Consider the following 24,148-nt stretch of genomic DNA (forward strand, 5'->3'; position numbering starts at 1 on the left):
AAACACACACACTCATTCCAGCCAACAAGATGGCACTGGTTGTGCTAGAGTGCGCCCATACAGCTGATGGGTCGCTGGGGCCAGAGGGCACCTAGGGGGGGTGGCCTGGGGTCGGGCACCTATAAGACCCATGGCCCTACGACCACAGTGGGCGGTCAGCAGCAGCGCAGCTGCATAGCTGCCTTTCCAGCTGAGATAATGGTGTTCCGTGCCCATCCACCCCGACCCCACAGCCCCACTCCTGGCTACCCCCGCTACTCCCCCCAGCCCTGACAAAAGCCCCCTGGCCAGCGGGACAACTATCAGCAAACTATAGCGATGTTGGACACTTCTGTACCCAATCTCTGTCCCTCAGAAGCCACAACGCTGGTTTCACGATTTTTAAAAGCTCAAGGGAACTCGGTCCATCGGAGGCAGAGAATCGCGGAGGCACCGGAGAATACTGGGTCAGGGCCGCTACTGATATGCAAGCGGTGTTTACTGTACATGCATTCTGGACTGCATTGCTGCTGTCGAGGTCATGGAGAATTGCGATTTGGCGTCAAATCGGCACCCGCCGTGATTTTGGCATCAGAACCCATTCTCTGCACAATTGTGTTTCCCAATTTCGACATCAGCCAAGGGAGAATCCTGCCCAAGGTTGTTACACAAAATTAAGACTCAGTTTCTTTGAATGTCTGTGACCCCTGGTTCTGGAAACCCCCACCATCGGAAACATCCTTCTTGCATCAGCGTTGTCGAGTCCTGTTAGAATTCCCCCTCATTCTTCTGAACTCCAGTGAATACAATCCTAACCAATTCAATCTCTCCTCATAAGTCAGTCCCGCAATCCCAGGAATCAGTCTGGTAAACTTTTGCTGCAATCCCTCTGGAACAAGAACATCCTTCCTCAGATAAGGAGACCAAAACTCCATACAATATTCCAGGTGTGGCCTCACCAAGGCTCTGTATAATTGCAGCAAGGCATCCCTACTCCTGTACTCGAATCCTCTCCCTATAAAGGCCAACATACCATTTGCCTTTGTTACCGCCTGTTGTAACTGGATGCTTACCTTCAGTGAAACCCTAACACATGACTGGATCTTCATTTAAAAAAATAATGCTGTATAAATCAAAATGTTTCCACAAACTGAACTAGCAAAAATAGTTTAAATTAACAAATTGTTCCAGAATTTTGTAAAGGTACAGGGCATCTTATACTGCCAAAATCTGGCTCAAGTCTGAGACTCCTTGTTCAACCCAATCAAGATGAGTAAGAAAGAAAGTGATTGCCTTCCACAAAACTGTCTCTTTGAACCAGTGAATCTTGTATTGTCATGGGAGTGTCCCTTTAAGAAATGTTTTTGTCTTATCACATGGCTTCAGTGATGTCATTGTGTGGGTGGAGCTGGGCGGTGGCTCTGTGAAATTTTACTTTCGCTTTGAGTTTTGGGCTGGTTTGAACTGCACAGGTTGAAAGAAGTGTTTCTCTATCTTCATTTTAAAAGCTGTTTCCAGACTGCTTGATAACTTAAAAGAGATTGTTGCTTTCTGGAAAGAATTCAAACCTGCTGTTTGGAAAGGAAACAAAAGTATCAATACCAAGTCGTCTACCAGTAAGAGTGCTGTGTGCTGGGCCACACCTTTGAAAAGGGGGTTCTGGTTTTTACTTGGATCTTGTTATTAAATTGGAACAGTGAAGGGGGTATTCATTAAGGGTTATACATAGATTACTGTAGCTGCGTGGGCTCTTTATGTTTGTAGTTGATAATAATTCTTACTGTGTGTTTATACAAATGTTTACTAAATTTGTAGAATAAAGTTTGTTTTTTGATTAAAAGTGCCTAAGAATTCTGTTGAATGACACCTGAAAGGCAGACACTTCTGCTCATCATAACCAACATCAATAAACAGTTATAGGCCAGATGAACTCCATAATACACTTTGGAATTTTCTGAACCCTGTCCCATAACAGTATTAACCAAATGCATTATTGAACGAGTTCTGTGTTAATTAGCTACCAGTCAGTAACACATGATTGAATAAATAATTAAAAAGAAAATATTATTTTTAATTTAGAGTACCAATTATTTTTTCCCAATAAAGGGGCAATTTAGTTTGGCCAATCCACCTAATCTGCACATCTTTTGGTTGTGGGAGTGAAATCCACGCAGACATGGGGAGAATGTGCAAACTCCACACGGACAGGTGACCCAGGGCTGGGATTCGAACCCGGGTCCTCAGTGCCGCAGTCCCAGTGCTAAACACTGCGCCACATGCCGCCCTTTGATTGAATAAATAATGAGCCTGAATTGAGTTACAATTCATGAATCAATAATGAATCAGTGGTTATAGTGAAAGACAAAGTTTTTTTTTGTAAAATTGTAAAAACGTAATTGCTGTGTATGTAAAGAATGTGCAATGAGGATAAATGTACTGGCAAGAGAGACCTTCAAGCTCTGATTAGCCTCAACATTTGAAACTGTGTGAATAAGGGATTGTATAGAAACAGATAAAGGGATAGTATGAAACAGTTCTATTGTATTCCTGTCTGAGATAATGAGAGAAGGTGGTGTCAGTAATTGGGGATCCAATTAAATTAACCCAGTGACCAAATTGAGCAATTATCATGTTACAACAGACCCAACTCTGACGTGAGGTAATGGTCACTTTGGGGATAAAAGTAGAGGTTCCGAAGGTCTTCCTTGCTGGCCAAGTACTGAAGACTCCCGAGGCCGAGTTCCAAGGAAATTACTGTCAAAGAAGGAGCCAGACTCCCGAGGCTGAATTCCACAAGAATTGCTGTCAAAGAAGGAGCCAGAGAGGGTTACACTTCTACAGACTGATCACCCACTTGAAGTTGTAAAAGTCAATGTCTTAAAGTTGTCCAGTAAACATTTTTCATTTAATAAACTTATTTTTAAATTTACTATCCAGAGAATTCTGCCTTTTTCTTAATTGGTTAAAGTCTTGTCCGAACCAAAGTGAATTTATTAAATGGTAAGTTAGGGGAGGCTGAAACAATTAAGTTCCAGATAACAAATGAACAGATAGGTTGACGCAGTGGTTCAATCCCGGCCCTGGGTCAATGTCTGTGGAGTTTGCACATTCTCCCCGTGTCTGCTTGGGTCTCACCCCCACATCCCAAAAAGATGGATTGGACATGTCAAACTGCCCTTTAATTGGAATTTATTTTTAAAAAGATAATGAGCAGATGATGTGTTTTTAGTGATGTTGATTGAGGGATAAATATTGACCAGGACACTGGGGATCAGACACTTTAGGAACTTTCAAGCGGTTATTGGATAGGCACATAGAGCACACAAGAATGACAGGGAGTGGGATAGCTTGATCTTGGTTTCGGACAAAGCTCGGCACAACATCGAAGGCCAAAGGGCCTGTTCTGTGCTGTACTGTTCTATGATCTATGATCTATAACTCCCCTGCTCTTCTTCAAAATAGTGGCTGTGGGAACTTTTACACCCACCTGAGGGGCAGACAGGGCCTCAGTTTAACATCTTATTTGAAAGACAGTGCAGCACTCCCTCAGTGCCGGGACGAGGAATGTTGGAAGTGATTTAAAACATTTATTTTTACAGTACCCAATTCATTTTTTCCAATTAAGGGGCAATTTAGCGTGTCCAATCCACTTAACCTGCACATCTATGGGTTGTAGGGGCGAACACGGGGAGAATGTGCAAACTTCAAATGGACAGTGTCCCAGAGCCGGGATCAGACCTGGGACCTTGACGCTGTGAGGCAGCAATGCTAACCCACTGCGCCACCGTGCTGCCCTTTGGAAGTGATTTTTGTCTTCCGGTCCTTGGTGTGGGACTTGATCCCAGAACCTTCTGACTCAGAGGTGAGAGAGCTGCCCACTGAGCAATGGCTGACACTATAGACCAGTCATTTTCAAACTCAGGGTCACGATCGGCAGGTGAGTCGAAGGCAAGCATTGGGAGGATCGTGGGGCCATTGGTCATGGCATTCCCGATCACGTGAAGAAGTGCACAATGGCCGTGACCGGCCGCAACCAACTTTAGGAATGCCGACCGCCCCGTGCATGTGTTACCCCTCAGCAGTGCGCAGGCCTGGAGCCCAGCGGGGCAGAACGTTTCCTCCTGACGTCAGCGTGCTGACCAAGGAGTAAATTCTTTTAAAACATCGATGGAGTTTTCTGCCCAGAAGTGGCGGCAGAGAGCAGGTCACCTGCCCAGACCAATGTTCAGGGTGCAAGGGAGATTGCTCCAATTTGTAGCTGCCAGCAGTGCTCATGTGAGCTCCAGGGCCTCTGGTGAACAACACATTAAAAAGAATCCAAAATCAGGAACAGAACATCATAAAGATGATTTTTTTTAACGTATGGCTTTATTAATTGTGCTAATGTGAATCCAGGTGCAAAGCTCACGTGTGTTCTATGCGGGAGGAACTGGCAAATGAAAGTTTAAAACCCTCAAAACTTCAAAGGCATTTAAAGATGAATCATGATGAGTTCAAGGATAAACCTTCTTGATTTCTTTCAACGGATGCAATGAGAACTTAAATCATCAGTTGAAGTCCTTGGCAGAAATGTAACAGTGAATGACAAAGCAAATGAGATCGTGAGAACCAAGCAGTCTCACCTGTCACATTAAAGTTACAGAAAAATTTTCGGTCGCGATGGTCGGCTGGCATGGGTCGTGATAGTCGGCTGCCGTGGGTCATGATGGTCGGCAGGCGTGGGTCGCGATGGTCGGCTGGCGTGGGTCGCGATGGTCGGCTGGCGTGGGTTGCGATGGTCGGCTGGCGTGGGTCACGATGGTCGGCTGGCGTGGGTCGCGATGGTCTGCTGGCGTGGGTCGTGATGGTCAGCTGCCATGGGTCGCGATGGTCGGCAGGCATGGATCCCGGAGAATGGCCAGTTGGTAAAAATGGGCCCCGGTCAAAATATTTTGAAAAACACAGCTACATACAATACAAAGTTAGAAAGGGAACGATACCCTTTAAAACTCCCATTCTTTGCCTCCAGAGCCGAAATCAAATAATAAAATCCCCGGTATAAATAACATGGAATTGACTAACAAATGTTGAAGTGTTGGTTTAGGACCACAAGTTTAGATTTCGCATTTGAGCCTCGGGCACCTTTCTGTTTCTCGTGTCAATGACAGGCAGGAGACGGAGCTGAGGGCTGAATTTAGCTGAGAATAACGGGGCCTGCGCACCAGTTGGGAAACTGCCATGGGCATCGCACGAATAGAGAGACAGGAAGGTGCTGGAGAACTGACTGGGAAATGGGCCTCCAACCAATTGTTATATCGGTCACTCAGAGCTGAAGAGAAACCCGTCTCTTTAAATACATATACAGGGAAGGGGCTGCAATGAAATCTGTCCCTTTTAACCTGCACAAAAACAGGAGACTCAGATTCACAGGCTGCAGGAGTTCATTCGTCCCATCGTGCCCCTGCTATCTCTTTGAAAGGTCTCTGAGTCATCCAACTGCTCTGCTCTTTCCCCACAGCCCTGCAAATTCTTCTCTTTCAAGTATTTACCCACTGGAAAGATACTCGTGAATCTGCTTTCAGGCAGATCAGAACAACTCGCTGTGTAAACAAATAAAATAAAATCTCAACTCCCCCTCTGGCTTCTTTGCCAATTACCTCAGAGGGACTCACTTTCTGTTAAAGAGTCTGCCAACCCTTCTCTTCCACTTTCCCTATAGTGCATCAATCTAGTAATGAAACGTTGAATAAAATCAAACATTTTTATTGATAAAAGTTCATTAATTAAACAGAACATGGTTTTAAAAATGTTAATAATCCTGCTTATGTTAAATGTGAGGGTATCCCAAAACCCAGAAGGGTAACGTGGAATATCGGTTCTTAGTGGTGCATATTTTCAATTTGGTATAATGTGAAAAAAAGATATGCAAACCAGGAAGGAACAGTTCAGTCTTGTTGTGATCAATTAGTAAAGTATTAACTTAAAGGAAAACACACAAGGAAATTATGATGGACAACATCAATACACTTACTTGCTCCTCTTGTCTCATTGTCTGTGCTTGTGATCTCATTACTACACAATCAGGAAACACCCAAGGATGTTCCATTTGCAATTTGTCTGTCGCTTGATTGTCTCCTGGCTGTTCAACCACAGTGGGCATCACTATTATCTGTGACTCACCTGTATCATTCCCTGAAATGAATTGAATCCCTGCAATTAGCAATGTTCCTACCACTCCTACAACCATTCCTCCCATCTTCAAAGCTACTTCTTAAGTTTGCTCTCACAGAGGAATCCTTTAACCTCCCCGTGAACACTGGTAACTAAAATTTCTTCCTTCAACATCACTTCTGAACAAATATATTTATCCCATACCATTAGGGATTGCCTTGCTCCTGTATCTGTTAAAATGTTAATATCTTTTCCCATTCCATCCTGTAAACCTGAAAAGACTTTCCCTTCACATACAAAATCGTTAAACACATAACCACCTGCAATTCACTCTGCCCCTTTTTACAGGTTGTGCACCCATTTTCACACCTTCAATTAGTCCTATTGTTTGTTCTTCTCTGTGTATATACCCTACTAGCTTATCTTGTTCTCTTGTCTCTCATTTAATATTTCCTTTCTCAAGATGTATACCTCCAACTGGTTTGCCATTTAATCACAACATAATGATATTATATGGTGCAATTTAGTACAATGAAAGCATCTAATTTTCCTCATAACCCTTATTCCTTCAGCAACATCTTTTTTACTTTGAGGTGAAGTCTCCTTGGAATTTTCAACCATTCCTTCTCTTGCTTGACTGACTTTTCTCGCACCTTCCCATTTTCTATCTTTCTCATATTTAAAAGTGTGACATCAGCAAGTTCAGCAGCCTGCCCGACAGTCTTATCCTTTTGTTCCTGTACATGAGTTCCTGTAGTGAATCTCTGAATTCTTCCAAAAACATTATATCTCTAAGAACCTCATTGGTTCCTTATATTTTTTATGCTCTTACCTACGAATCCAAATTATTTTGTTTAACCCTTTCAAATTGAATCTAAGTCTGTCCAGACCGTTTTCTTACATTTCAAAGCTTTTGCCTCTAAGCCTCCGGTATTAACTCATAAGCATTCAATGTAGCTTTCTTCGCTGTATCATACGCCCCAGACATTTCCTTTGAGAAAGATGCATAGACTTCACTAGCCCTATCTACAAGTTTACTCTCAGAGCAGCAATCAACAATTTAATTTCTCCAGCTATTTTCTCGACATGCTTTCACCAAATTTTGGAAGTGCAAATCTAAACATCTCCCCACGAGGTTCATACATAGAACTATGCCCTAACATCCAGAATTTTAAGCTGAAATTCTCTCTTTCTCCCATTGCTAACTTCTCCCTTTCCAATTCCCTTGGGAAAGATCTCACTTGTTCCATTTCTTTTTCCTTTTCCTCCATTTCAACTTTCGTAATTGAATTTTTGCCAACACAATTGCCTCATTTTTGGGAGGAATTGGTCTGTCTGGCAACTCTTGTACATTTAAATTATTCGCTATTCTTTCAGCTACCTTTCTTATTTCCTGTGGGTAACCCTAATTGTTATGAGTTTGCCAATTCCATCAATATAGTTTTAGGTACATTTTGCAAACCATACATTGTCTACTCCCAAACAAGTCTTAGCCATTGCAGTCACCTTATTTTAAATCACACAATCCCTTATTTCAACACTTTGCTCATTCTCGTTACATTTAAAAGTCATAAATTCCCTTTCACCCAAGGTATTCTGCTTCTCAAAATCCCAGATGAGCTCCCAATTTTGTTAAGAAACCCTCTTATGTTAAATGTGAGGGCATCCCAAAACCTGGAAGGATAACTTGGAACACCAAGTTAGTGGTGTATATTTACAATCTGGGATAATATGAGGAAAGATATGTAAACCAGTGAGGAAAAGTCCAGTAGTGGTGTACTCAATTAATAAAGAATATTTGTTAACTTAAAATAAACACACAAGACAACAATACACTACAACAATGCACTTCACTACAATAATGGTCATACATCCACAGCATCTTATGAAGTTCCCCTGTTCCCAGCTATCTACGCTCCTGAACACTGAGAAATGGCCCTTTCCCAAACAACATCCAATATGGGCGGCATGGTAGCACAGTGGTTAGCACTGTTGCTTCACAGCGCCAGGGACTCGGTTTCGAATCCCTGCTTGGGTCACTGTCTGTGCGGAGTCTGCATGTTCTCCCAGTGTCTGCGTGGGTTTCTTTCAGGTGCTCCGGTTTCCTCCCACAAGTCCCAAAAGTCGCACTTGTTAGGTGAATTGGACATTCTGAATTCCTCCTCTGTGTACCCGAACGGGAGCCGGGTAGTGACGAGGGGATTTTCACAGTAACTTCATTGCAGTGTTAATGTAAGCCTACTTGTGACAATAAAGATTATTATTATATAACTCCATGAGCTAAATCCAGAAGGTAGTTACCATCCATGAGTTCTCTTGAAGGTGGGAGAGTCCTTCTTCCATTCAGCATAATTGTTCTCTGAGGAATCTAAAAACCAGCAGCTTTCTGCCTGGAGTTCTCTGCTTTGTGACAGAGTCCTGTTTGTTAGCGGTTTCTCTCTCTTCTCTCCTCCTATCTCCCATTAACCCTGCTGTGGAGAAACATTTTTTTCAATTTGATGTTATTCTCTCTCACTAACACTTTGGACAGGCTTTTAACATATAGTGTGAATGATATTCTTATCTCTCCACTTTGAACTCACCTCTTCTACAATCTAACACCTATTTCTATCTGGCATTGTCGCCCCCCCCCCCCCCCCCCATCACTTCAGTAAGCTTGTTTTCGGTCCCCCTTGTATCCAATTCTTTTTACTTTATTTTATCCATATTTTTTAATGAAAGGGATAGACAGGAGAGATGCAGGTAAGTTGTTTCCCCTGGTTGGGGAGCCTATAACTTGGGGCACAATTTCAAAATAAGGGGGAAGCCACTTAGGACCGGTCTCGGAGGAGACATTTCTTTACTCAGAGGGTTGTGAATCTTTGGAATTCTCGACCCCAGAGGGCGGTGGGAGCTCAGTCATTGAGTGTGTTTATGGCAGAGACTGACAGATTTCTAAATACCAATAACACAAAGGGATATGGGGATAGTGTGGGGAAAAAGACATTGAAGTGGATGATCAGCCATGAACGCACTGAAGGGTGTCATGAAGCATGCTAATGTTATCTGTTGGGTATCCCAACTTGGAACACTGGTTCATGGCGGTGTATAGATTTATTTTGTTTTGGTGTGAGGAGACAAATGAAACCCCAGTGAGAACAGATTGCCCAGTCATCGTACAACAATTATTAAAGACTATTTATTAAAGTAAAGACAAATACACTCAAACAGGATGATTCTACTCTCACGCAATTCAGATGTGCGAATTACTAAACGCCACATTTTATAGAGAACTTACTCCTGGTTACACAATATATCTACAATCCTGAACTTTGTAAGACTTCCCCTGTTCCCCAAACAACATCCAAATTAAATAACCGGCTATAGTTACCACACAATACAGGGATGATACTCAAGTCTGGGAAAACGTTCTCCTCTGATCCAGCGAAGCTATTTCAAACTGCCGTTACAAAGGTTTTCTGCACTGCCTTGGCTCCAAGACTTAGAAATGTATTTGACTGTAAACCTGGTCTTCAGGCTGGATGGCTGGAACCTGCCTACCTTTCTCTCGGAGACTCCGAGATGTTAACTGCCTCTCTTTGCCTCTCAGGGTCTGGTCAATTATACCTTTTTTGTTCTTTGATTATGCTTTGTGCATATTCAGCTGTCTGTCCTGATCAACTTCCTTATCTAAACATTATCATATGACTATCTCTTGGACTTTTCCCAATCATCTGTAATCTATTTCTCTTCCATAAGCCATTCATTTTTGATTCTTCTCTAAACGGCTGCTCTAAACCCATTACCAGGGAGAGACGCATATGAATTGAGGACTTTTAATATCATCTACTGCTGTCGCCAGGCAGATTTATGACAATGACGGAACCAGCTCGATGGGCTGAATGGCCAACTCCTGCTCTTATGTTCCAATGTTACAAAGATAAGTAAGAAAGTATAGGGCGGCTAATATAGCCATGATTAGGAAGTGGGTAGTGGGGAAGGGGTCGGCATGGGAGCGGATGGAGGCGGCGTCATGCAAAGACACCAGTCTGGGAGCATTGGTAACGGCACCTGTGCCGTTCTCACCGGCCCGATACTCCACAAATCCGGTGGTAGTGGCGGCTCTGAGAATCTGGGGGCAATGGAGGAGACATAAGAAAGTGGAGGGAGCATTGATTTGGACCCCGATTTATAACAACCACAGGTTTGTACCGGGTAGGCTGGATGGTGGGTTCCAGAGTTGGCAGAGGGCAGGAATTAGAAGGATGGGGGATCTATTTATAGATGGGAGCTTTCCCTGCTTGAAAGCTTTGGAGGATAAATTTTAATTGCCAGCAGGGAATGGTTTTAGGTATTTGAGGTGCGCGACTTCCTGAGAAAACAGGTGCCGGGCTTTCCGCTGCTGCCGCCAAGGGGGATACAGGATAGAGTAGTTTCCAGTACCTGGGTGGGAGAGGCGAAGGTTTCAGATATTTACCAGGAGCTTTCGGAGGCGGAGGAAACTCCGGTGGAGGAGCTTAAGGGCAAGTGGGAGGACGAGCTAGGAGGAGAGATAGAGGCGGGTCTATGGGCAGATGCCCTAAGCAGGGTTAATACCTCCTCATCGTGCGCCAGGCTTAGCCTGATACAATTTAAGATAGTCCACCGGGCACACATGACAGTGACTATGATGAGCAAGTTTTTCGGGGTAGGGGATAGGTGTGCGAGGTGCATGGGAAGCCCAGCAAATCATGTCCACATGTGACAAGCGATTTTCATTTCACAAGTAGGCTTCAAATGAAATTACTGTGAAAAGCCCCTAGTCGCCACACTCTGGCGCCTGTTTGGGGAGGCTGGTACGGGAATTGAACCCACGCTGCTGGCCTGCCTTGGTCTGCTTTCAAAGCCAGCGATTTAGCCCTGTGCTGAGAGAAACATATGAGCCATGATTGAATGGCTGAGCAGATTTGCTGGGCTGAATGGCCTAAATCTGCTCCTTTGTCTTATGATGTGACATCTCATCAAATGTCTTTGGAAATTGAAGTGCACCACATCTACCAGTTCCCTTTTATCCAACTTGAATGTTACTGTGTGAAAAAACTCTAACAGATTAGTCATACACAATTTCCTTTTCACAAAGCCATGTTGGATGTGCCTGATGAGCCTGCTGTAATCTCCTCGGTAATGGATTTCTGGACTTTCTCTATCAATGTTAGGCTAACTGGCCTATGGTTTCCTGTTTTCTGCCTCCCTCCTTTCCTGAATAAAGGTGTTACATTTATTATTTACCAATCCACTGGGACCTTTCCAGAATCTGAGGAATTTGGGGGGATTTTGGAGGTTGAATAAACTTGGTTTGTTCTCACTGGAACGAAGGAGGTTGAGGGGCAACCTGATAGAGGTCTACAAAATTATGAGGGGCATAGACAGAGTGGATAGCCAGAGACTTTTTCCCAGGGTAGAGGGGTCAATTACTGGGGGACATAGGTTTAAGGTGCGAGGGGCAAGGTTTAGAGGAGATGTACAAGGCAAATGATTTACACAAGAGGGTAGTGAGTGCCTGGAACTTGCTGAGCTGCCGGAGGAGGTGGTGGAAGCAGGGACAATAGAGACATTTAAGGGGCATCTTGACAAATATATGAATAGGATGGGAATAGAGGGATACGGACCTGTAGAGGGAAGTGTAGAAGTTTTTAGTTCAGAAGTGCAGCATGGTCAGCGCAGGCTTGGAGGGCTGAGGGCCTGTTCCTGTGCTGTACTTTTCTTTGTTCTTTGATTATAACCAATGCATCTGCCCTCTTTGCCACCACTTCTTTTAAAACCCAAGGATGCAGGTCATCCGGTCCTGGGGACTTGTCAGCCTTTAGGTCGAATAGTTTTCCTGGCATCTTTTCCCTGTTGATTGTTCTGTGTTCCTCCCTCCCTATTACCTCCCGATTTTCAATTATCTTTGTGAATTGTTCTCAGTCTGCTCCTGTAAAGATCGACACAGAATACCCGTTTAATGCCTCTGCCATTTCTTTGTTTCCCATTATCAATTCCCCAAACTCATTCTCCAGAGGACCAAAACTAGCTTTAGTCACTCTATTCCTTTTTAAATAGAAATTTTTACTATCTGTTTTTATATTCTGAGAATGTTTACCCTCAGACTCTAATTTTTGCCTCTTTACTATCTCTTTGGTCAATCTTTGCTGGTTCTTAAAATCTGTCCAACCTTTAAGCGAACACGAACCTTTGCAGATTTGGACGGTGTTTCTTTCAATTTAATCCAATCCTTGACTTCCTTATTTAACCATGGATGATGCATCCTTCTCAAAAAGCTTTCCCTCACTGGGATAAATCTTTGCTGAGAGCTATTAAGAGTCAGCCACTGCAACACTGATGTTCTAAGTTTTAACCTAGTTTCCCAGTTCACCTTAGCCAGCTCTCCCTTCATAACCTTCGAGTTACCTTAATTTACAATTGAAACACTTGCCTTAGACCGATGCTTCTCACTTTCAAACTGAATGTGCAATTCATGATCATTATGATCACTGTTACATAAAGGCTCCATCACCATTGGGATATTGATTAATCCTGTCTTATTGCAACTTACCAGGTCTAGGATGACCAGCTCCCTGGTTGGCTCAAGAATGTAGGCTCAAAGAAATGTTTTTTTAATCGTTCATGGGATGTGGGCATCACTGGCTGAGCCAGCATCTGTTACCCAATCCTGAGGGCATTTAAGAGTCAACCACATGGGCGGTACAGTGACGCAGTGGTTAGCTCTGCTGCCTCACGGCGCTGAGGACCTGGGTTTTGATCATGGCCCGGGTCACTGTCCATGTGGAACTTGCACATTCTCCCCGTGTCTGCGTGGGTCTCACCCCCACAACACAAAGATATGCAGGGTAGGTGGATTAGTCACTCTAAATTGCCCCTTAATTGGGAAAAAAAGAATTGGGCACTTTAAATTTTAAAAAGAGTCACCCGCATTGTCCGTGGATCTGGACTCACATGTGGGCCAGACCAGGTAAGGATGACAGATTTCCTTCCCTAAAGGACAATAGTGAACCAGATGGATTTTTAAGGCAATCGACAATGGCTTCATGGTTATCTTTAGATTTTTAATTCCAGCTTTTGTTATTGAATTCAAATTTTACCATCCGCAATGGTGGGATTCAGACCAGAGTCTCCAGAGCATGAGTCCAACGACAATACCACTACGTCACTACCTTCCCAGAAAGACTCTGTGAACCCATTTTCCAGTTAAGTTTTGAGAATCAGATTCTCCAATGTATGTCCAAAGACGTGCAGATAAGGTCAATTGGCCATGCTAAATTGCCCATAGTGTAATGGGGTTATGGGGATAGGTGGAGGTGTGGGCATAGGTAGGGTGCTCTTTCTAAGGGCCGGTGCAGACTCGATGGGCCAAATGGCCTTCTTCTGCACTGTAAATTCTATGATTCTATGTAGATTAACACCACCCTTGAAACAAATGTACCACAATCATCAAGCCTCATGTATTACTTCCTATACACTCTACCTACAGTGTAATCACTCTTAGGAGGGCCATTAAGTACTCCCACAAGAGACCTCATATATTTAATATTTCTTATCATGAACCAAACTGAATCCACATCCTGATCTTTCAAGCTAAGGTGATCTCTCAGTACTGAACTAATGCCATCCTTAATAGGCCAACGTTGTCTACCTCATACGCTGCAGGAAAGGATGTCCCGAAGCGTGGTACATTGGCGAGACCATGCAGACGCTGCGACAACGAATGAACGGACATCGCGCAACAATCACCAGGCAGGAATGTTCCCTTCCAGTCGGGGAACACTTCAGCAGTCAAGGGCATTCAGCCTCTGATCTCCGGGTAAGCGTTCTCCAAGGCAACCTTCAGGACGCGCGACAACGCAGAATCGCCGAGCAGAAACTTATAGCCAAGCTCCGCACACATGAGTGCGGCCTCAACCGGGACCTGGGATTCATGTTGCATTACATTCATCCCCACCATCTGGCCTGCGAAATCCTACCAACTGTCCTGGCTTGATACAATTCACACCTCTTTAACCTGGGGTTACCCCATCTCTGGATCTGTAAAGATTTAATCACCTGCTAATGGTCGCATTCCAGCATTGTTTGGCTTCTTTGAATTTGTCTATATATATGTTTCTGGAACATACCTCTTCATTCACCTGAGGAAGGAGCAGTGCTCCGAAAGCTAGTGACATCGAAACAAACCTGTTGGACTTTAATCTGGTGTTGTAAGACTTCGTACTGTGCTCACCCCAGTCCAACGCCGGCATCTCCACATCATCCTTAATAGGGGCTAGTTTAGGACAGTGGGCTAAACAGCTGGCTTGTAATGCAGAACAATGCCAGCAGCACGGGTTCAATTCCCGTACCAGCCTCCCCGAACAGGCGCTGGATATGGTGACTCATGGCTTTTCACAGTAACTTCATTGAAGCCTATTTGTGACAATAAGCGATTAGTATTAACAGCAGCGATATGGGTGGCACGGTAGCAGCGGTTAGCACAGCGGTTAGCACTGCTGTTTCGATTCCTGGCTTGGTCACTGTCTGTGCGGAGTCTGCACGTTCTCCCCATGTCTGCGTGGGTTTCCTCCGGGTGCTCCGGTTTCCTCCCACAAATCCTGAAAGATGTACTTATTAGGTGACTTGGACATTCTGAATTCTTCCTCAGTGTTCCTGATCAGGCGCCGGAGTGTGGCGAGAAGGGGATTTTCACAGAAACTTCATTGCAGTGTGTGATGAACGGTTACTGTATTACTGTACCCTTATCATCATGTAAGGTGATGTCCCCTTTAAGACCGGGCTTGGAACCCTGGGGGACTCCGCCTCCGCCAACCTTGGAGTCGTATATAAGGGGCCGCCTTGTGGGCGGCACCCAGTTAGCACCTGTCTCAGCACCAGGCTAGTTCTTAGCTTATTTTAAAGCCTTCTTTACCGTTTACTCTCTAAGCGTCGTTATTGCGTGTACAACAATTTAATAAGCTAAACTACATCAGGATGGACGCCGGCCTAAAACCAGAGAAGCTCAACCTGGAAGCACGGACACCGGAGGCAAAATAATTTTTTTAATACTGGGTCCGATGCTTCGAGGCCTACCTGGACTCCTCAGAGACTCCCATCCTAGGGCCACGCAAGCTGCGCCTACTCCACGCCCAGGTGAGTCACAGAATTTCCGCCATGCTCGAAAAGGCGACTACTTATGAAGAGGCGGTTGAGTTACTCCGCAAGCGGTACGTCAAGCCTATCAACGACGTGCATGCCAGGCACTACTCTCTACCTGACGGCAGCGCTCGGGGGAATCGCTAGACAAATTTGTTGAAAAACTCACCGCGCTTGCCAGGGACTGTGATCATCAGGATTTGACAGGGGAAACCCATATGAACCTGCACATCAGAGACGCGTTCGTGTCCGGCATCCGCTCGACCTACATCCGGCTACTCGAAAACGGGGCAAAAGACCTCCAGGACACGCTAACGCTCGCCTCCTCGCTGGCTCGACATAATTTGGGCACGTACCCCGCGGACTCTGCGACCCCCCCTCGGACTTCCTCAGACTCAGCCACGTTACGGGCCTGCACCGCGTGGCAACCCGCTCATCCTGGTGGCACACCGTGCCACTTCTGCGGGCAGGGCCAGCATCCATGCCCACGCTGCCCAGTCCGCTCTGCTATTTGCAGCGAATGCGGGAAGAAGCGTCATTTTGCGAGGGTCTGCCTGGCCAGGCTCAGGGGCCAGAAAAACAAAGAACAGCCGGCCCGAAAATCAGGCTCTCAGGCCCGCAGGGCTCGCAATGCGGCTGCGCATCAACCCGACACGCCCCCTTCTGACGCGTCATCTGCCTCGTGCGAATCATGGGGACGGCCATCTTCTCGACCCAACACGTGCGACCGACGGCGGTGGCCATCTTATGAGTCCGACTCGGCTGAGGACTCGGACTACCCGTGATTGGGAGCGATCACCCTCGACCAAACTCGGCCAAAACATCTGCAGAACTCGATGATGAAGGTCCAAGACAACGGGCGGGACACTTCATGCCTCTTCGACTCCGGGAGCACGGAGAGCTTTCAGAAACGGTAAGGCGCTGCAATTGTGCGCCCATCCCTCATCCCAAACCATAGCCCTCGCATCCGGGTCCCACTCGGTACAAATCACGGGGTACTGTATCGCGGATCTCTCGATCCAGGGCGCCGAATACACCCGTTTCAAACTTTATATCCTCCCCCACCTCTGCGCCCCGCTACTGCTCAGACTGGATTTCCAGTGCAGCCACCGAAGCTTGACACTGAAGTCCGGCGGACCCTTGCCCCCCTGACGGTGTGCAGCCTTGAGACACTGAAAGTCGCACCCCCCTCGCTATTCGCAAATCTCACTCCCGACTGTAAGCCCGTCGCCACCAGGAACCGGCGATACAGTGCCCAAGACATGACTTTTATCAAGTCAGAGGTTCAGCGTTTACTGGGAGAGGGGGTCATCGTGGCTAGCAACAGCCCCTGGAGAGCACAAGTGGTGGTAGTCCGGTCCGGGGATAAGAAACGGATGGTCGTGAATTATAGCCAGACCATAAACAGCTTCACGCAGCTTGATGCGTACCCTCTTCCTCGCATAGCAGAAATGGTAAATCGGATCGCCCAATGCCGAGTATTTTCCACGGTCGACCTCAAATCCGCCTACCACCAGCTCCCCATCCGACCAAAAGACCGCCTCTATACTGCCTTCGAAGTAGCCGGCCGGCTCTTCCACTTCCTCAGGGTCCCCTTCGGCATCACAAATGGGGTTTCCATCTTTCAAAGGGCGATGGACCAAATGGTGGACCAGTATGATTTGCGGGCTACATACCCATACTTGGACAATGTCACCATCTGCAGCCATGACCAGCAGGACCATGACGCAAACCTCGAAAAGTTCCTCCAGACCGCCCGAGCCCTCAACCTGACCTATAACGAGGAAAAATGCGTTTTACACACAACCCGGCTAGCCATCCTCGGCTATGTCGTGGAAAACGGGGTCCTAGGTCCCGACCCCGACCGCGTGCGCCCCTAAAGGAATGCCGCCTTCCTCGCAGCTTCAAGGCCCTCAAACGGTGCTTGGGGCTCTTCTCCTATTACGCCCAGTGGGTCCCCAAATATGCGGACAAAGCCACGATATTTCCCCCGTCGGCTGAGGCTCGATTGGCCTTCGACCGCATCAAGGCCGACATCACCAAGGGCGCTATGCGCGCGGTGGACGAAACTATCCCCTTCCAGGTAGAGAGCGATGCGTCACACATTGCCTGGCTGCTACCCTCAACCAGGCAGGCAGACCAGTAGCGTTCTTCTCCCGGACCCTCACTGCCTCCGAGATTCGGCACTCTGCAGTCAAGAAGGAGGCACAAGCCATTGTGGAGGCTGTACGGCACTGGAGGCACTACCTAGCCGGTAGGAGGTTCACCCTTGTCACCGACAAATGGTCGGTCGCCTTTATGTTCGATAACGCACAACGGGCCAAAATTAAAAACGATAACAGTTTGAGGTGGAGGATCGACCTCTCCACCTACACGTACAATATCAAGTATCGTCCAGGGGAGCTCAACGAGCCCCCGGATGCCCTGTCCCGCGGCACGTGCGCCAACGCGCAGGAGGACCGCCTGCAAGCCATCCACAATGACCTCTGCCACCCAGGGGTTACCCGGCTCTTCCACTTTATCAAGTCCTGCAACCTACCTTACTCAACCAAGGAGGTCAAGGCCATGACCAGGGCCTGCCAGATCTGTGCGGAGTGCAAACCGCACTTCTACCAGCCAGACAAGGCTCGGCTCATGAAGGCCTCGGGGCCCTTTGAGCGACTAAGCGTGGAGTTCAAGGGGCCCCTCCCATCCACCTACCGCAATGCCTATTTCCTCACCTTTATTGATGAATTCTCCCGCTTCTCATTCGCCATTCCCTGCCCCGACATGACTTCTGCCACCGTGATAAAGGCACTGCACAGCATCTTCACCCTATTCGGTTTCCTCACTTATATCCACAGCGACGGGGTACATCATTCATGAGCGATGAACTGCGTCAGTATCTGCTCAGCAAAGGCATCGCCTCGAGCAGAACGACCAGTTATAACCCGCGGGGAAACGAGCAGTTTGGAAGGCTGTCCTTCTGGCACTACGGTCGAGATTTCTCCTAACCACCCGCTGGCAGGAGGTCCTACCCGACGCCCTACACTCCATTAGGTCGATCCTCTGCACGGCCACGAATGAGACCCCTCACAACCGATTGTTTGTCTTCCCCAGGAAGTCTACCTCCAGGGTCTCGCTTCCACCTTGGCTGATGGCTCCGGGACCTGTTCTTCTCCGGAGGCACACGAGGAGCCATAAAATGGACTCCCTGGTCAAGAAGGTCCGATTACTACACGCAAACCCCAGTTACACCTATATCGAGTACCCTGACGGCAGGCAAGATATACAGTTTCCCTCCGGGATCAGGCACCCGCTGGTTCCACTATAACACCCCCCCCGCCTGGCCCCACTCTCCGTTGGTGGGCACCTACTGCGCGTGCCCCCTAGCGCCCCCCCCTCTACACACCCCACCGGCGCCGGCACCGCTACCCCCAGCCCCAACTATTCCCCCTGCACCCCAATCCCCTACCTCGACCCGGACCAAGGCTCCAACCACCGTGCTCCCGGACGTACCCTCAACTAAGACGTCCGTGTCCGCCGCACCACTGCCCGCGCTGAGGAGGTCGATAAGGACGATCAGGCTGCCAAGACGAATGGACTTATGATGGCACTTCACCCCCGCCAGACTTTTTTTAAAACGGGGGTGAATGTGATGAACGGTTACTGTATTACTGTACCCTTATCATCATGTAAGGTGATGTCCCTTTAAGATCGGGCTTGGAACCCTGGGGGACTCCGCCTCCAGCTCCGCCCACCTGGGAGTCGTATATAAAGGGCCGCCTTGTGGGCGGCACCCAGTTAGCACCTGTCTCGGCACCAGGCTAGTTCTTAGCTTATTAAAGCCTTCTTTACCGTTTACTCTCTAAGCGTCGTTATTGAGGGTACAACACAGTGTTTATCTGAGCCTACCTGTGAAACTAATAAAGATTATTATTATGATCCTATCACCTTTTCCCAGCTTCCTGCCATTCCGATTTGTCAACACCTTTCAACATTTAGATATCAGCCTTCGTCACCTTTCGACTAAGTTGCTGTAATGTCTATCAGGACATTTACCTTCATCAGTGCTGACAATTCACCCTTTTGTTTCAAACGCTGTGTGTATTTTCAATCCATTTTCAGGGGTTCCATAATCCAATAGGATTTGATGAGAAACCTCTTTACCCAGCGAGTGGTGAGAATGTGGAACCACAGTGAGAGGTTGAGGTGAACAGCATGAATACATTGAAGGGGAAGCTAGATAGAAGGATATGCTGATGGGGTAGATGAAAGGGGTGGGTGGAGGCTCATGTGGAGCATTAATAATAACAGAGACCAATTGAGCCGATTGGCGTGGCCCTGTGCTGTAGACTCAATGGAACAGAGACAAATGTATTTATCTTAAATCTACCAGAAGTGGGTGGGAAACACTATTTACTATCCAGGACAAAATATATGCCCTTCATCAGCTTCTGTGGATCATTTCAGTGGAAATGTTCTCTCCCCGGCTCAAAGAGCATCAGCCTACTGGAAGCAAAGTAACGAGACCAGCCAGTCCAGCAGAAAGAAACCCTCTGATCCTCCCGATTCACCAAGTGTCAGAATGAACATAGTTCAGTCCTGGATGTGATTAACAGCAGCAATAACAGCAGAATCCAACCCCTGTCACCACTTGTGTGGTGTCTCTGCAGGTTACATAACAGAGTGAATCTCTTCCCACACATGGGGCAAGGGAACGGTCTCTCACCGGTGTGAACTCGCTGGTGTCTCATCATAGATGTTGAATGATTGAAACGCTTTCCACACATGGAGCAGGTGAATGGTCTCTCCTCAGTGTGAACTCGTCGGTGTGTCAGCAGATTGGATGAATCACTGAATCCCCTCCCACACTCCGAGCAGGTGAATGGCTTTTCCCCACTGTGAACGCGCTGGTGTGTCAGCAAGTGGAATAACCGAGAGAATGCTTTCCCACAAACAGTGCAAGTGAATGACCTCTCCCCAGTGTGAACTCGCTGGTGTGTCAGCATGTGAGATGAATTACTGAATCCCTTTCCACACACAGAGCAAGTGAACGGCTTCTCCCCAGTGTGAACTCGTTGGTGTTCCAGCAGGTGGGATGACTGAATGAATCTCTTCCCACACTCAGAGCAGGTGAACGGTCTCTCCCCAGTGTGGATTCGCTGGTGTCTATGCAGGGTGGATACGTCACTGAATCCCTTTCCACACTCAGAGCAAACGAACGGCTTCTCCCCAGTGTGAACACGCTGGTGTGTCAGCAGGTGGGATAACTGACGAAATCCCTTCCCACATTGAGAGCAGTTGAACGGCCTCTCCCCAGTGTGACTGCGTTGATGGATTTCCAGCTTTGATGGGAAATTGAATCCCTTCCCACAGTCTCCACATTTCCAAGGTTTCTCCATGGGGCAGGTGTCCATGACCCTCCAAATTTGATGATAGGTTTAAGCCTTCTCCACACACACAAGACTGGTACTGTCTCTTCCCACTGTAAATGGTGCAGTGTTTTTCAGACTGTTTAACTGGTTAAAGGTCTTTCCACAGTCCGTTCTCTGGAACACTCTCACTCGGGTGTGTGTGTCTCGGTGCTTTTCCAGTCATACTGATGTTTAAAATCTTTGAAGCTGACAGATCGGACAAACATTTCTCCTTCTAGATTCGAAGGCCGATGAGATTCAGGTCCCAAGGAATCGAGTGACTCTGACAGATACCAGATGTGACGTTTGCGATTTCTGTCAAAGGTGGATGATATTCACCATGCAAAAACTGCATGACTGTCAGATCTTGATGTGACGTCTGGTTTGAGATTTCAGTCTGAAATCCTCCCTTACCTGTGTCCTGTAAAATGGATTTACAAAAGTCATCACTGTCAGTACAGAAAAGAAATTGAGAAAAATGTTAGTTTCTATGGAACATTTTTCCTCTCTCATTCCCCAAAGCTGTAAGTCTCCATCCCACACACTTTCTCTCCATTCTCACTCTGCTGTATCTAATCTTCACCCTCCCAATTCTCCTGAAGGTGGTAATTCAGGCTGATTGACAGATCCATGCTCACTGCTTCCTGTCCTGGACACAGAGAGCTGAAAATCTTCTTTCAGGCTGCCAGACATATGTCTATATTACTGGACTAAAAATGTGTTTAATATACAAACTGGATTCACATATTTTCCCTTCAGTTGCTGCAAGTCACCAATATCCTACCAGAATGAGAAAAGAAATGGAAAGGGGAAACATTGATTCCTCCCAGATGTTGACCAGAGGAGGAACCTTTAAACTGTAACTCATTGTCCAACTTCCGCCCTGTGACGTCACAGTAGAGCCCTGCCGGAATCAGCCAATAGGAATCACTATGCTTCGCGGTGACGTCTTCGGGGTCACCTGCGCAGACCCGGCATGCGGACACGGGAGCCACGCCCCGCCCCTCGACACCTCCTCGAGATAAGGTTTCCAGGCAACCGGCTGACGGCTCTGGCTTGAGCGAGAAGCCGCTCGGTGATCTCCCTCCCGGCTCGTGACTGGGCATGTCCAAGGAAGAGGGGAAGCTGCGCATGTGCGAGGAGGACCCACCCCTTGACCTTCCTGCTGAGGTCTTGCCCAATGGGAGGACCGGAAGACGCTGGTCCTCCAGTCAATCATGGCGAGGACTTTGAGTGATAAAAGATGGAGCTCCACAATGATTCAAACTTCCTCCTGTCTCCAACATCTGTGAGTAAAACACTTTCTTTTCTCCCCCGTTCCATTTCTTTTCTCATCCTGACCTTCAAGTGGTCACTTGCAGCAACTGAAGGGAAAGGAAGTGAATCCAGGGAGGGCGCAGACTCTGGAAAGGTTGGCTCAGGTCTCTCTCTCTTAAAGACATTGACATCCTTTGCTCCCTCAGCTTGACACATTTATTTGTCTGGCTAAAAGGATGGTCTCTTTCCCAATGTTCACAATTAAAGGGCTGGTTTCCCCAGGAGATGGCTGACATTCAAGGAGACAGTAAAGTAATATCGGACAGAGATATGTCGAGATATGACTTTGAAATATATTGCCATCCTTTACTGTCACTGGGGCAACAGCCCGGAACTCCCTCCCTAACAACACAGTACCTACACCTCAAGGACTGCAGCGGTTTAAGAAGGCAACTCACCACCACTTTCTGAAGGGCAACTAGGAATGGGCAATATGTGCTTGCCTAATCAACGACGCCGACATCCCGTAACTTAATTTTTAAAAAGTGTTATATGGTACATATTAGATATATTATTTACGGTTCTATAATAAAATACATTTATTATTTCCAGTTGTGTAATATTGTGCTGTAGGTACGTTATGTATTTCCAGCCATCTCTTTCCTCAGAGGGTTGTTAGTCTCTGGATTTCTCTTCCAAAGGGACCAGTGGAGTCAGGGTGGTCACTGAATATATTCAAGGATGAGTTGGACAGATTTCTGATTGACATGTGAGCCAAGGGTTATGGGGAACAGGTAGGAAAATTGAGAGAAAACTAAGATGAGGGATTTCTTCACTCAATTGTGTTTGCCAGCATTGACAAAGAGTCATCGGACTCGAACGTTAGCTCTTTTCTCTCCCTACAGATGCTGCCAGACTTGCTGAGATTTTCCAGCATTTTCTCTTTCGTTTTGGATTCCAGCATCCGCAGTAATTTGCTTTTCTTCATTCAATGATGTGATTAAGCTTTGGAATTCTCTACCCCAGAGGACTGTGACGCCTCAGTTATCAAGGCACAGATTAATAGGTTGTGAAGATAGGTAGGGATATGGGGGATAGTGTGGAAAAGTAGTTCTGAGGGAGATTGGCCAATGATCTCATTGAATGGTTGAGCAGGTTCGATGGACTAAACGGCTGGCTGCAGCTCCTATTTGTTATGATCTCTGTGTCCGGGACAGGAAGCAGTGAGCATGGATCTGTCAATCAGCCTGAATCGGCACCTTCAGGAGAATTGAGAGGGTGAATATTAGATACAGCAGCGTGAGAATGGAGGGAGAGTGTGTGGGGTGGAGATTTACAGCTTTTGGGGAATGAGTGAGAAAAAAATGTACTATAGAAACTAGAATTGTCTGTGCTGAATTTCTATCATGTACTGACTGGATGACTTTTGTAAGTTGTTCCAGGATATTAGACGGTGAGGAATTACAGACAGAAATCCCAAATGTCACATCTCTATCTGACACTCAATTCTTTGAATCTGGAAGGAGAGTGTTTGTCCGATCTGTTGGCTTCAAAAGATTTTAAACATCAAAGTGACTGGAAAAGCATTGAGACACACATACCCGAGTGAGAGTGTTCCAGAGCAATGACTGTGGAAAGAGCTTTAACCAGTTACACAGCCTCAAAAAAAACACACCATTCACAGCGTTTGTTCTGTGTGGTAGGAGGAGGTGGGGAGGCTGCAGAAAGATTTAGACAGTTTAGGAGAGTGGTCCAAGAAATGGCTGATGAAATTCAACGTGGGCAAGTGCGAGGTCTTGCACTTTGGAAAAAAGAATAGTGGCATGGACTATTTTCTAAACGGTGACAAAATTCATAATTCTGAAGTGCAAAGGGACTTGGGAGTCCTAGTCCAGGATTCTCTAAAGGTAAACTTGCAGGTTGAGTCCGTAATTAAGAAAGCAAATGCAATGTTGTCATTCATCTCAAGAGGCTTGGAATATAAAAGCAGGGATGTACTTCTGAAGCTATATAAAGCATTAGTTAGGCCCCATTTAGAATACTGTGAGCAATTTTGGGCCCCACACCTCAGGAAGGACATACTGGCACTGGAGCGGGTCCAGCGGAGATTCACACGGATGATCCCAGGAATGGTAGGCCTAACATACGATGGAACGTCTGAGGATCCTGGGATTATATTCATTGGAGTTTAGGAGGTTGAGGGGAGATCTAATAGAAACTTACAAGAT

The 24,148-nt window shown here is 46.6% G+C and overlaps 1 protein-coding gene across 1 annotated transcript in view; it reads right to left on the reverse strand.

The window, feature by feature from the left end:
* LOC140418000 (uncharacterized) overlaps positions 1-24,148 on the reverse strand; it is a 132,389-nt gene that overhangs the window by 11,402 nt on the left and 96,839 nt on the right. Inside the window, 2 exon segments of the mRNA XM_072501430.1 lie at positions 5,955-6,150; positions 19,979-20,594. Of these exon segments, the coding sequence (XP_072357531.1) occupies positions 5,955-6,150; positions 19,979-20,594 (812 nt within the window).

Source organism: Scyliorhinus torazame, chromosome 5 (assembly GCF_047496885.1).
Source record: "Scyliorhinus torazame isolate Kashiwa2021f chromosome 5, sScyTor2.1, whole genome shotgun sequence".
Classification (NCBI taxonomy): domain Eukaryota; kingdom Metazoa; phylum Chordata; class Chondrichthyes; order Carcharhiniformes; family Scyliorhinidae; genus Scyliorhinus; species Scyliorhinus torazame.